The sequence below is a fragment of the Pseudonaja textilis genome, chromosome Z (assembly GCF_049901715.1).
Source record: "Pseudonaja textilis isolate UNSWEBS1 chromosome Z, rPseTex1.2, whole genome shotgun sequence".
NCBI lineage: Eukaryota > Metazoa > Chordata > Lepidosauria > Squamata > Elapidae > Pseudonaja > Pseudonaja textilis.
In genome coordinates this window covers 110,008,186-110,022,793 of record NC_142008.1, presented here as the reverse complement: position 1 = coordinate 110,022,793, position 14,608 = coordinate 110,008,186, and the positions used below count along the sequence as shown (strand labels likewise).

Here is a 14,608-nt window from a genome sequence, read left to right as displayed (position 1 = left end):
TATTTTTCTCTGTCTTTTCCCCTGCTTTGTGCTTATTCTGTGCTTATATATTATAGTCTGAAGTTTATAACCTGGTTTCGAGAATGGGTTGCCTTAAAAAATACATACTAGCTAGGGAATTCTGGGAGTTGAAGTCCAGACATCATAAAGTTGCTAAGTTTGGAAAAGATTGGTCTATATTAATTAATCTTAATAGCAAAGTCTCCAATTAATCACAACTTACTTTGACAACTTTGTACTTCCCAGCTGTCTTGTTGAACTTATCCACCACATCCTGATATTCCTTTGAATGTGTCTGCAGTTCCACTTTCTTAATTAAAGATTCATCGATGGTGTCCCAGAAGGGAGCAATATTCTTGTCTGCAACAAATAAATGGATTGAACAAATGAATAAATGAAGAGGCCCTCCTATGATACATGTATAGATGGGAAGAACATTTTTGACCATGGAGAAGCTTCCAGTGATGGAGCACCCACAAATTCTGAAGGCAAGTGGTTCCATTGATTCATTGTTCTCCCTGTTAGGAAATTCCTCCTTAGTTCTAGATTGCTTCTCTTCTTAATTAGTTTCTATCCATTGCTCCTTCTCCTGCCCTCAGGGACTTTGGAGAATAGCTTGACTCCTTCTTTGCAATAACTCCTCAACTTACCATTATTCATTTCGTGACTGTCCGAAGTTCCAACAACACTGAAAAAAGTGACATATGATCTGTCCTCACACTTACAACTGTGCAGCATCTCCAGGGACACATAATCAGAATTCAGGTGCTTGAAAACTAGTTCATATTTATGATGTTCACATTGTCCCCAGGGTCCTGTTATCCCCTTTTGCGACCTTCTGACAAGCAAAGTCAGTGGGGATTCACTTAACAGCCAGGTTACTCACTTATCAACTGTAGTGTTTCACTTAACAACGGTGACAAGAAAGGTTGTAAAATGAGGGCAAAACTTACAACAAATGTGTGAGGAATTTTGGACTCAATTGGGGTTGTAAGTCAAGGACTACCTGTATATAAGATGGGGTCATGCGATCTCACTTGTAACCTTCCCAGCTGGCTTCCAACAATCAAAAACAATGGGGGAAATCATATTTGCTTAATGTCTGCATGATTCCCTTAACAACCATAATGATTCACTTAACAACCATGGCAAAAAGTCATAAAATGAAGCAAAACTCAGTTAACATCTGCCTCGCTTAGGAATGGAGATTTGGGGCCCAGGATCCAATCTGAGTCAGAGCCCATCCCTCAGGTAACTTCTCTCCAAAATATGTGCGTTTTGGGCTTGATTGTGGTCGTAAGTCAAGAACTATGTGTGTGTGTGTGTGTGTGTGTGTGTGTGTGTGTGTGTGTGTGTGTACGTGTGTGTGTATGTGTGTATAAAAGAAATCTTTTTTAAAAAACATTTTCATAGCTTAGCATAGTTGGCTTGCTAATTTCCCATGATAAAAAGGTTAAATATCAACATATATCAGTTACATGACCTGACTCTGAACCCCTGCTCAGTATTTAGTTGTAACATCAGAACAGTAGCATGAAGAAAGTCACCTTGGCTTCTAAAGCAGGAGGGAGCTTCAAAATTTTTAGCAACCGGTTCTTTGCCCGGTCGCTGGGTGGGCGTGGCCATGGTGGGTGTGGCCTAGCTGGCCCCCTGCACCACAGCCCTCCCCGGGCTCCAGAGGCGTTCCTAGAGTCTCCAGGAGGGCGAAAACGGCCTTCCCAGGGTCCAGAGGGCTTCAGGAGACCGGGAAAAGACCCATTTTCAGCCTTCCAGAGCCTCCAAGAGGCCCATTTTTTGCCCTCCCCAAACTTCCATGCAGGCCCTGCACTTACCTGGGGTCCAAAATGGGCTGCATGGAGACTCCTGGGAAGGGTGGGTGGAGTGGGAGGGGCCAGCCAGGGGTAGGATTTCACCAAACCAGTCATTAAATTAGCTACCAGTTAGCTTAGAGTTCACCCGAACTGGGTCAAATCAGTCACAACTCACCGCTGCTCCTAAGCCCGTTCCTTCTCAGAATCAAGGCTGCATTCAACCATACAAACAATTTGTCTTTCAAGCTGAGCAGGTGCAGAGTGTCTTTCGCAGGAGAGTTCCTCTACTAAAAATTCTATTAGCCAGCCTTGTATTATATTAAATATATTATATATGTACATCATACATTATATATGTAGTATATATAGATTATAATATGCATGTGTTTCTCAACCGTGAACTTCAACTCCCAGAATTCCTGAGCCAGCCATTCTGGGTGGGGAATTCTGGGAGTTGAAGTCCACCCATTTTAAAGTTGCCAAGGTTGGAAAATACTGTATTCTATCGTATTGGGTTGGGATGGTTCACATCCTGACCAGTGTCTCTTTTCACTTTTACCATTGGGCAGAAGACACAGAAGTATAGCCAGCCAGACAAACAGGTTCAGAAACAGCTTCTACCCATGGGCTGTCACTCCGAAATCACAATCACTCCATGTATATATGGAAACATATGACTAGTTTTCCCCCCAATTACTTGTATAAGGATTATTCTATACTATTCATGTTGTCTTGTATTTTTGTTATGGATCGCACCAGTAGAGGCTAAAACCAATTTCGTTGTATACATGATGTACAATGACAATAAAGGTTATTATTATTACATTATTATTATTGCATTGTATTGTATCGCACTGCATTGCACGGATTGCAATATTTTACTCTACTCCACTTCTACTGTATAAAAACCATGCTAGGGCTTATTTTGGGGGAAATATTCTATTATTCCATTCCACTCCATCCTAAAAGAGAATTTTTAATAAAGTAAGATACATCTTCTCACCCCATAAGCAGATCTCTCTCCTAATCTTGAATTTTTTCTTCCCAGGGATGAAGGCTTCGTCTGTCAGAAAGTTAACCTTCAGTTTTTCTCCATTCCATGGCACTAGTGCCTCCGTTTTTTTCTCGCGATATGTCTCCTCCAGATAGCGATTGGTTAGTATGTCAAAAGTAGACCATCCGGCATCAGACCAATGATGCCAACGGATAGTCTCATACAGAAGCTTGGAAACTGTCTGTTCAGCTTGAGCTTTTTGGATCTTTATAGTGAAAATTTCTTCTAATTTGGTATAAATCTTTCTGGAAATATTTTCAACATCTTCTCTAGAACCACAAATCCAAAACACCGTTTCTCTTAGGCGATGGAAGCCAACCGGATACTGAGGTGGGTTAGTTTTGCAAAGGGCTTTAAGGCTGTCATCACTGAAGGTTGATATCTCGGTATTACAGATGGTTTCTTTGTGGAATTTGGCAATAAAATCTGACAAATGCTGCTTGAGTGAAGTCACTTTGATTTGGATGCCCACAACAAAAATCACAGCCCTGTTGTCCTCAGCTAAGCCCTGGAAGGGAGGGAAAAAAGAACATTTTTTGTAAGAACAAAATCAAATGGGTTAGAAATGTGGATGTCAGTTTTTATTTGCATTGCACTCATGACAGAAGCACCAAGGAGTTTCTGGGTTGACAGAATTAGCCAATGACATCATCATTGCATGGGCGACACCTAGTAGAGGCCTCCTTTCATGCCCCATGCAGGAACTGGAGCAAAGGATGGGAGCTCACCCCACCCGACAGCAGCACTGAAGTCTTGAACTTGACTTTGCTAACTTCCAACCTGGTGTCCTAATCATACGAGCTGCCCTGTTCCTCAAGTTTTAATGTATGTTTCTAGAACTCAGTGTACCAGAATTATTCCCAATTCCATTTAGACTATTACTACAAAACCAATCTAAAAAAAAACCAGTTCTAGTACTGAGGAAACATCCAATCAATCATAAATCAGGAAACTTATATTGGGGTACATGCCTCAATTCAGGGATTTGACACAAGCCTAGGGCCAGTTTGTTTAGTTGTTAAGGCACTAGGTTAGGAACTGGAAGACTGTGAGTTTTAGTCCTGTCTTAGGTACAAAATATGCCAAGTGACTCCCTCTCAGCCTTAGGAAGCAGGCAATGCAGAGGTGGTATTCATCAGGTTCTGACCAGTTCTGGAGAACAGGGAGGGGAAAATTTGAGTAGTGCAAAGAACCACAAACACCACCTTTGACTGGCCCCGTCCCCATCTGTTCTCTGCCTCCTGAGTCCCAGCTGATTGGCTGGGTCTTCTTTGGTGGCCCTGCACAGGAGAACGGAGCTGGAAAGCAGGTTAGTGGGGTGGGGAGGGAATAGGAGTAACCTTCCCCCAGGAATAGTGTGTGAATGGAGTTTTTACAGTATCCTTTCCCTGCTACTCCCACCAAGCTGTGCCCACCAAGTCACACCCATAGAACCAGTAGTAAAATTTTTTGAATCTCATCACTGAGGCAATGGCAAACCTCTTCTGATATGTTGCCAAGAAAACTACAGGAGTTAGTACAGATGTCAGCATTGACTTGAAGACATATACAAAAGGGGAATGAATGCAGGTAGTCCTTGACTTACAGCCAAGGCACTAAACAAAAAACCTGTTACTTGGGACCTTTTTTCACACTTACAACCGCCACAACATGGGAACATGATCATGTAATGAAAATTCATTACTTAGTGACTGACCTGTGTTTATAATGGTTGCTGGTGTCCGGGGGTCATATGATCACCTTCTGGGACAAGCAAAGTCAATGGGGATGCCAGGTTCGCCGAACAACCGTTCTAACTGAATAACTACAGGGATTTACTTAACAACAGTGGGTTAAAAGGTAATAATATGGGGAAAAACTCACTTAATAACTATCTTGCTAAACCAATTTGGGGCTCAGTTGCATTTGTAAGTTGAGGGCTACCTATATATATTTGATAGAAGGACACAGAAGAACAACTAGCGGTTGCCTTAAAAAACACTTATTACTTACTTGCAAGACTCTATCATTTCTGGAATGGTGGTTCTCCAGGGTTTGCATCTTTGCAATACAATTCTGGGAATCTGCCATGTTGTTCAGCAGATCTGCCCCGTCTTCGGAGAAATAGATGCATAATGCTTTCTTCTTCAGAGATATCATATCAAATACCAGGGAATCCAAATCTTTCTTGATCACAAGAATGGCTTTCTTCACAAATTTCTGGAGTCCTTTCACTTGCAGTGACAACATATAATTACCTGGCTTGAATGTAATGTTCACCTTGAGGTGTTCCCAATTCATAATATGAAGGAGTCTCTCCCCAGCTAATACTAATTCTGGTTTAGTAAGCATCATACTTTCTTTCAGTGGGGAATTATCTCTTAAGTAATCCTCAATATAGTTTTCTACCACAGCAGTCTGAAGAGAAGGGCCAACTATGGTCACCTGATTGGATGGAGTGTAATGAATGGCAACTTCTTCATGAAACTTTAATCTATTTAACAAGTCTTCCCACTCTGGCTCCTTGGTGACCCACTGCAACTGTTCTACAATCTCCAGAGTCTTCTCAGACACCTCTTTCATTAGGATCATTTCAGCTTCTTTTATCTCACACGCACTTAAGCCACCAACTTGAACCATTTCAGAGATCTCCAAAACGGCTGGGATGTTTCTTTCCCCAAAAAAGCCATTATGAAAGAGTTTACCCCATTGTGCCTTGACAAACAGAAGCTGGAGTTTGGAGAGACAGACCGGTAAAAATTGGAAACCGCTAAGGAGTTTGTCAAAGTGCTCCTTCAGTTCTACCAACTTCTGACGGGGACCTCTAAATATGATGGTTGCTGGATCGTTGGCCAAGACTTCTGTGCTTACCAAAGGACTTGTTGGAAATCTCTTCTGGAATGAGCTTTCTTTTATAACAGTGGAAGGGACTGACTCATATTGAGCTTTGACTTCAATTATTTCAGACTGATATTTTTCATACACTTCTTCCATTAGGATCTTTTCAGCTTCTTTTATTTCAGATACACTTAAGCCACCAACATGAACCATTTCAGAGATCTCCAAAACGGCCGGGATGTTTCTTTCCCAAAAAAAGCCATTATGAAAGAGCTTACCCCATTCTGCCTTGACAAACTGAAGCTGGGGTTCGGAAAGAGAAACTGGTAAAAATTGGAAACTTCTAATGAATTCCTCAAAGTACTCCTTCACTTCTACCAAATTTTGACGGGGACCTGTAAATATGATGGTTACTAAATCGTTGGCCAAGACTACTACGCTTACCAAAGGGTTTGTTGGAAATAACCTTTGGAACAAGCTTATAACTGTGCAAGGGACTAACTCATATTGAACTTGGACTTCAATTATTTCAGACTGATATTTCTCAATCTTTCCATGAACAGCTTTCAGAACATTCTCCACATCTTTTTGGAAACCACAAATCTGGATTTCATTATCCTGCAACCAACGGATATCTACAGGAAGCTTGTGGGATATATTCCTCAGGAACTCATCAATGTTCATATTTTTAAAAGTGGTAATTGCTTCATGATAGATGGATTTTGTACAGAACTGTGCAAACAGACCAGCCACAATATGCTTCAACAAGTTCATCGAATTCCATTTGCCTATTACATATATTGCCTCTGAGAAGTCCATAGCACATCTCTAAAAATAAAAATAAAAAAATTGGGATGTTAGGGAGACAATAGTTTTTGATATGATTGATCATGTAAGTCAGTGTGAAATCTGCATTTTAAATTTATAGCTGACAAGTCCATCACATGGCCCAATCATATCTTCATCCTAACTGGAGACAACCCACAGTCACTCCTATCCAGATGCAGGGAAATTGTCCTTGGCTCCTAGAGAAAGGAATGTTTTTGTGGCTAAGCTTCCAATGCTCCATGCAATCCCCCCTCCCAATTTCCCAAGCACTAAATGCAGCGGCCTTGAAACTCCGACCAAAAAAATGGCTTCCAAGGCTAGAATTGTATTTGCACAAAATTCAAAAAAAGAGAAAATTCCGACAGAAGAGGAAATAATTAAAATAAATAAATAAGTAGATTGACAATGGCAATTAGAGAACAGGAAGAAAAAGATTATTATAAAAGTTGGAATCTATTTTATGAATGGCTAGACAGAAGAGTAAGAAATTGAAATATGTAATAATAGTACATCGTATTATAACCAATTGAATTAGATTAAGAAAATGAATATAATTTAAATAAAGATGAAATATATTTTTGAATGACAATAACTATAATGTTAATGATAATACAACAATTGATAAATGTGATATAAAATATTGATTAGAATAGTTATAAACAAGTAAGAAATGTATGATATTGTTATTATGAGCACAAGAGATATGTACCCAATCGACACACCATTGAATGGAAAGGTGGGGTTTTTTGTTTGTCTTTGTTTTTGTTATAAAATAAAAAACTTTTCAAAGAAAAATGGCTTCCAAGGCTGACAGATAATTTTCCGTCTTTCTAATAAACTTGATGGAATTGGCCAAAATGACAAAACTGACTACCTTGATCAAAGAAAAGGACATAAGTACTTTTGTTTCCACATGGAAACCACTTTTGAATTTCGTGCTTGATGTGGAAAAGAATGAAACTTTGATTTTGGGTTTTACAGATTAGATTGATAAATCCTTATAGAAATGACTTGTTCATACTATTATGGAAAAGCAAAAGGCTGTAGTCTGTTTAATGCCTTATTCTACTGTAAGAGAAAGGGTTGGAAGTCAATGCTGTTATGTCTTTGGAACTGGTTGGAGTCCCCAACCAGGTCCGCTGTTTGAGCGGGAGCACCAGCCGCTCCCATTGGCTGGCTCCATTTGACAGTCGGCTATAAAAGCCGGCTGTCGAGCAGAGCCAGTCTGTTGTCGCCAGCTAACCTGCTAGTTAGAAGGCAGATGCGGCAACCCTTTATTCCCTGCAATAAAGCCTGTTCGTTGTTCACTCTGGCTCTTGCCTCTTCCTTCCATCGCTCCACAACACTGGCGACGAGAATGGGATGTGATCGAAGGCTAGCCAGACGTGTTTTTCAATAGAGTTGTGGTCACTGAAGAGCGAAGCCACGGGCGCTGAAGCAGCAGCCGCCAACACTCACAAAGAGCGCGAAATTTAAAAAAAAGCCTCCGTAGCTTTTTGAGCTGTAGTCACTGAAAGCGAAGCCACGGGCACTGTAGCCGCAGCCGCTGGCGCTCACAAAGAGCGTGAAATTCAAAGAGCCTCCGTAGCCTAGAGAGACAGTCACCGCCTACGCTCTTCTAAGAGCGCGAATTTTAAAATACGACTGAAGAAGACGAACCCTGCATTTTCAAAATGAACGCTAATCCAGCATTCCCACCATTCAAGCCAACCGAGGAAACGTGGGACTCATACAAAAATCGTTTCAGCCATTTCCTTGATGCCATCAGTTTAGCAGACGCTGCTGAACACAGGAAGAAATCCTACTTCCTCAGCTATTGTGGGGCTGCAGTTTTTGACACCGCTACAGCACTAGTCGCCCCTCGCGCTATCAGAAGCGTACCGTGGGATGAACTCCAAGAAATCCTCTCCAACCACTACTCGCCAAAGCCATCGCAGATAGCCAGGAGATTCGCCTTCAGAATTAGAAAACAGGCAGAGGGTGAGTCAATCAACGAGTATATGGCAGCTCTGAGGACAGCTGCCTTGCAGTGTGGGTTCAAAGACTATCTAGAAGACATGTTATTGGACCAGATCGTCTGTGGGGTCAGGGACCTGAGGCTCCAAAGACGGTTACTAGCAAAAAAGGACTTGAACCTAGCTCTTGCCATAGAGGAAGCCCAAGCTGCTGAGCTCTCTGCCCAATCAGCAGCTGAAATTCAAGTACTACGTTAAAGCCCAGCAGTTCCACCATCCATTCAGAGGAAGTGCTCAGTGATGAAGACCCCACAGACTCATCAGACATCAACCGTCTTAAGCAACAGAAGCCTTCACAGGTAGGAGCGGGGCAAAGAAACAACTTCGCCCCCAGACAACCTTCCATTTGCCTAACCTGCGGAGGCTCCCACTCTAGGGCATCCTGCAGGTTTAAGAACGCCATCTGCCTAAATTGCCAAAAGAAGGGTCACCTCGCTAGAGTCTGTCAAGCAGGGCGTACCTTGCCTCAGAGACTTCCACCACCTTCTAACTCCCAAAGGCAAGTGGAGGACTGCTATACCTGCTACCACGCTAACCATACTTCCCAGACTCCCAATAAAATCAAAATTTCTATCTCTTTAGAAGGTAAACCCTGCAGGATGGAGGTAGACACGGGATCGGCACTTTCAATCATCTCCTGGGATACCCTAAAGAAGATCCAGCCCAGACTGTCAAAGAAGCAGCTACAGAGATGCCACCTGACACTGCGGGACTACCAGGGCAAGAACATCCCTGTCCTCGGGAAAGGCAAGTTTTTAGTTCAATTCCAAGCCTTTAAAGGCCATTTGCCTTTAGTGGTTGTTAATGGTGCCCTCCCCAGTCTGTTGGGGCTAGATTGGTTCCCCTCCCTCGGCCTTAGTGTAACTGGGATCCATGCTGTCTCAATTTCTGACGTAGATACACTATTTTCAGATTACTCTGATGTGTTTAGCAGCGAGCTGGGTTGCTATTCTGGCACCCCCATCTCCTTCTCTGTGGACCCTCAGGCAATTCCTCTGCGCCTTAAGCCGCGCAGGGTGCCCTTCGCCATCCGTCCCAAGTTAGACGCAGAACTAGATAAGCTACTAAAGCAAGGGGTGTTAGAACCAACTGATTTTGCCAAATGGGAGACCCCCCATAGTTACCCCACTCAAGAAAGATGGCAGTTTAAGAATCTGCGCAGACTATAAAACCACCCTCAACCGTTACCTACAGGTCAGCGCATACCCTGTCCCTGTTATTCAGCACCTGTTACACACCTTTGAACCCGGCACCATTTTCGCCAAGTTAGATATGTCCCAGGCATACCAACAGTTCCCTGTTGATGATCAGACAGCTGAATTACAAACCATAGTCACACAAAGAGGGGCATTCAAGTGTAAACGCCTCCAATTCGGTGTAAGTGTAGCCCCGGGTATATTCCAATCACTCATGGAGAGGATTCTCCAAGGTCTCCCAGGGGTTGTCCCTTATTTCGATGACATCTTAGTCTCAGCAATTAACAGACCTCAGCTCATACAGAGGGTCAGAGCGATTCTAGAGAAGTTTAGGCAGCATGGCCTCAAACTTAAAAGGGAGAAGTGCGCCATCGCCACTAGGCAAGTGGACTTTCTGGGATATAGGATAGACGCCTCTGGCATCCACCCAAACGAATCCAAGGTAAAGGCCATCCATGAGGCACCCACACCAACTAACACGACGGAGCTCCAAGCTTTTCTGGGGCTACTAAACTTTTACGCCTCATTTCTCCCGCACAAAGCATCTATCGCTGAACCCTTACACAGGCTGCTAGACAAAGAATCCCCCTGGCATTGGGGACCCAAAGAAGCCCATGCTTTCAAGTCAGTCAAATCCCTACTTACATCGGATGCAGTTTTAATTCAATTTGATCAACGACTCCCCCTGGTCCTAGCTGCTGATGCATCCCCTTTTGGGATTGGGGCTGTCCTAAGCCACAGACTTCCCAACGGTTCCGAGGCGCCAATTGCGTTTTTCTCCAGGACCTTCTCTATGGCAGAAAGGAACTACAGTCAAATAGATAAAGAGGCCCTGGCTGCGGTGGCTGCAGTTAAAAAGTTTCACGAATTTTTCTTCAGGCACCATTTTGAACTTGTAACTGACCATAAACCTCTCCTGGGACTCTTATCAGGGGATAAGCAAACCCCGCAGGTACTATCACCTAGAATGACCAGATGGACTTTGTTCCTGGCCGCTTACTCATTCAAGTTGGTGCATCGACCTGGCAAAAACTTGAGTCACGCCGATGCCCTTAGTCGCTGCCCCCTACCAGTCCCAGTCGAAGACCCAGCTCTGGTTCACGCCATTTTTGAAGTTAATGAACTTAAATTACCAGTAACAGCCGAGGACATTGCTGCGCACTCAAAAAAAGACAAGATAATTGCCCAGGTTCTGGACTGGGTGGGAAGGGGGTGGCCAGAAACTCAAGGTACCATTGACTTTGCTCCTTTTAAAACCCATCAGCAGGAACTATCGAAGCTACAGGGATGTCTGTTGTGGGGTACAAGGGTAGTCATCCCAGCCACTCTTCGTGTACCCATCCTGAAGGTGCTTCACGAGGGCCACCCGGGCATCGTAAGGATGAAGGCTCTGGCCCGCAGCTACATTTGGTGGTCTGGCATGGATGCCCAAATCGCCAGCTGGGTAAGCTCATGCCAACCTTGCCAAGAAACCAGGGCTGCCCCACCAGCTGCCACGCCCACCAGGTGGGAGAGTGCTAGTGCCCCTTGGTCCCGCCTGTACATCGACCTGGCTGGACCGGTGCATGGCAGGACCTTCTTGGTGGTTGTGGACTCCTACTCCAAGTGGATAGACCTGGCCCTGCTACCCTCGACTACCACCCTAGCGATAGTTAAGGCTCTGACCCGCTTATTCGCTACCCATGGACTCCCTGACACGCTGGTGTCTGACAATGGCCCGCAGTTCACGTCATGTGAGTTCAGTATGTACGTTGCTAACTTGGGCATCTGACACATCCTTACAGCTCCTTTCACCCCGCTTAGCAACGGGATGGCTGAGAGGGCAGTCAGGTCAGCCAAGGAGGCACTCGCCAGGTTTGGCCAGGAAAACTGGCACTCTAAACTGTCACGTTACCTTCTGAGCCAACATACGATGCCATGCACCACTACTAATAAATCCCCTGCCGAACTCTTGATGGGGAGACGCCTTAAGACCACCCTGGACAGGTTGCACTCCCACTACTGCCCGGACGCCCCTTTAGGGTCTGACAGTCTGGTCAGGGACTTTGCCCTGCATGACCTGGTGTACACCAGGAATTATGCAGGGATCCTATGTAGGGTACCTGGTTAAGTCGTATCGGTCACAGGTCCGAGATCCTACGGGTCCTCCTGGAAGATGGACGCTTGTGGCGGAGACGTGGACCAACTCAGAAGGCGATGGAGAGGTGCGACCGTTACACGCCCAGCCCAACCTTCCAGCACCAGGGGCTCCCTGCCGGTGCCAATCTGCTCAGACGGAAGCTCCCTGCGGGACCCAGTCTACCCCGTCGACCAGGAGAGTTTGCCGGAGGACCCGAGTTCCCGACCAGAGTCACCGAGCCAACAGCCAAGCGGACCTGTTTGCCAGCCGGACCTAGCGACTCGCCCAGGTCAGCCTGAACCGGGGACTTACCGAACTCGCAGAACACTACACCTGACCAAGCACATTCCCCAACAACCTCCGAGGCGTTTCCCGGGGGCAAGGACTTGGCGCCAGCCAACAGTTTACCCGGGTTGCGACGTTCTGGTCGCCAGCGCAGACAACCGACTTACCTAAAGGACTACGCGTGTCCCCAGCTGGGGGAAAGGAGTGTTATGTCTTTGGAACTGGTTGGAGTCCCCAACCAGGTCCGCTGTTTGAGCGGGAGCACCAGCCGCTCCCATTGGCTGGCTCCGTTTGACAGTCGGCTATAAAAGCCGGCTGTCGAGCAGAGCCAGTCTGTTGTCGCCAGCTAACCTGCTAGTTAGAAGGCAGATGTGGCAACCCTTTATTCCCTGCAATAAAGCCTGTTCGTTGTTCACTCTGGCTCTTGCCTCTTCCTTCCATCGCTCCACAACAAATGCCTTTTCTTTTTCTTTCCCTATCCTTCCTCACTTTTCTTCTTCCTTTCCCCTTCCCCTTTCACTGTCCTTTTATTTACTTTTGCATTTTGTATTTTACAATATCTTATAACTTAATAAAATGTGGTAACTTTCTAATAAAGCTGAATGCAGAAGGGCGAGTCAGCAATATGGATTTTTATCTTTTACATTTATTTTAGAACTGAAAGCATGGAAGACCTCCTCCTATCTAAAAGTGGAAATTATTAATCAGTTAGAATAAAGTTTGTTGGGTATATGGATACACCAACTAGGTTTGGGTGAATAAATATATAAACCTAGGTTTAAGTGTTTGTAGCTTTAAGCACCAAACTGCAATGTAATTAGATAATTAAGGGTGCGGTTGCAAGCAGCAATATAAGGCAGTGAGAGTAACGTAACACTTCCTGGTTTCTGGTTACTGGTTCCTGCTCTGGTCCCTGGTTTCTCTGATCTCTGCTGCCTGCTGTTTACTACTGTTATGAGACGTCTGCTTGTTGGCTACTGTGCTGGATACCGTTTCTACTGAACAAAAGGACTGTTTACTTGGTGAGCTGATATCCTGCGAATACTCAGCATTGTCTTCGAGAGAAAGGTATCGGAAGGAGCAGATAAAGACATTGTACTGACTAGTTAATGGACTAGGTTACTGGATGGATATATTGGATAATGACATATGGACTGAATGACAATGCTTAAACTCTAAATGTATTAAATAACTATTTAAAACTACAAACAGTGTTTTTGTCTCCAGTGTGTGTATACTCTTGAGCCCAGCCTCTCTCTCATTTGGCTGCCTGGCTTGACTGCTGCTGTGCACTCTGCTTGGGGGTTTGTCCCCAAACACTAACAAAGTTGGAACTTGAAAGGGACCTTGGAGGTCTTTTAGTCCAACCCTCTGCTCCAGCAGGAAACTCTATATCATTTCAGACAGGTGGCTATCCAGTTTTTTCTTAAAAACATCCAGTGATGAAGCACTCACAACTTTTGAAGGCAAGCACTGGTTAATTGTCCTCACTGATAGAAAGTTTCTTCTTAATTTCAGGTTTATATTCTCCTGGATTAGTTACCATCCAATGTTTCTTGTCTTGCCTTCTGCTGCTTTGGAAAATAAGTTGACCCCCTCTTCTCTGTGGCAGCCCCTCAAATACTGGAATACTATTATCATGTTACCCCTAGATGAGGGAATAGAAGGGGAACTTACCAAATTTGCAGGTGACACTAAGCTGGCAGGAATAGCTAACACCCAAGAAGATAGGCTCAAGATCCAGATGGATCTTGACAGACTAGAACACTGGGCCCTACCTAACAAAATAAAATTCAATGTAGAGAAAAGTAAAATCTTACACTTAGGCAAGAAAAACCAAAAGAACACATAAACTGGGTGAAACTAGGCTTAATAGCAATAACTGTGAGAGGGATCTTGGAGTCTTAGCGGACAACCAGCTAAATATGAGCCAATAATGTGCAGCGGCAGCCAAAAAAGCCAATGCAATTCTAAGTTGCATTAATAGAGGGATACAATCAAGATCAAGTGAGGTACTAATACCACTCTATAAAGCCTTAGTAAGACCATACCTAGAATATTGCATCCAGTTTTTGTCACCAACAGTGGTGGAATTCAAAAAATTTTTACTATCAGTTTTATGGGCATGGCTTATTTGGTGGGCATGGGTTAGTGGTCATGTGACTGGATGGGTGTGGCTTAGTGGTCATGTGACTGGGTGGGTGTGCTTGGTGGTCATGTGACTGGGTGGACATTGGTGGTCATGTGACTGGGTGGGCGTGGTCAACTCAATGTCACTCACCTCAAGGGGTGCCTCACCTGGCCCCTCCCCTCCCAGCCATTCCTTGTTACCCAGCCTCAACTTATCTATAGTTCTGTAAAAATGTTGTTCACCTTTTTTGACTTTATTATCTGCATACTATAGATGTACTTTCATGGACCACTGAAAGAAGGAAATGGCTCACATGCTTTACTTAAGAGTGTGATAGGCAATGGGCTTTTAA

At 44.3% G+C, this 14,608-nt stretch overlaps 1 protein-coding gene across 1 annotated transcript in view; it reads right to left on the bottom strand.

The window, feature by feature from the left end:
* The window catches only part of LOC113449571 (uncharacterized), a 60,446-nt gene that overhangs the window by 8,413 nt on the left and 37,425 nt on the right, over positions 1 to 14,608 (bottom strand). Inside the window, exons 7-9 of the mRNA XM_087917244.1 lie at positions 4,858 to 6,510; positions 2,815 to 3,373; positions 224 to 360 (exon numbers count right to left, since the gene is read on the bottom strand). Coding sequence (XP_087773370.1) covers positions 224 to 360; positions 2,815 to 3,373; positions 4,858 to 6,510 — 2,349 coding nt within the window. The remainder of the gene's footprint in view (positions 1 to 223; positions 361 to 2,814; positions 3,374 to 4,857; positions 6,511 to 14,608) is intronic.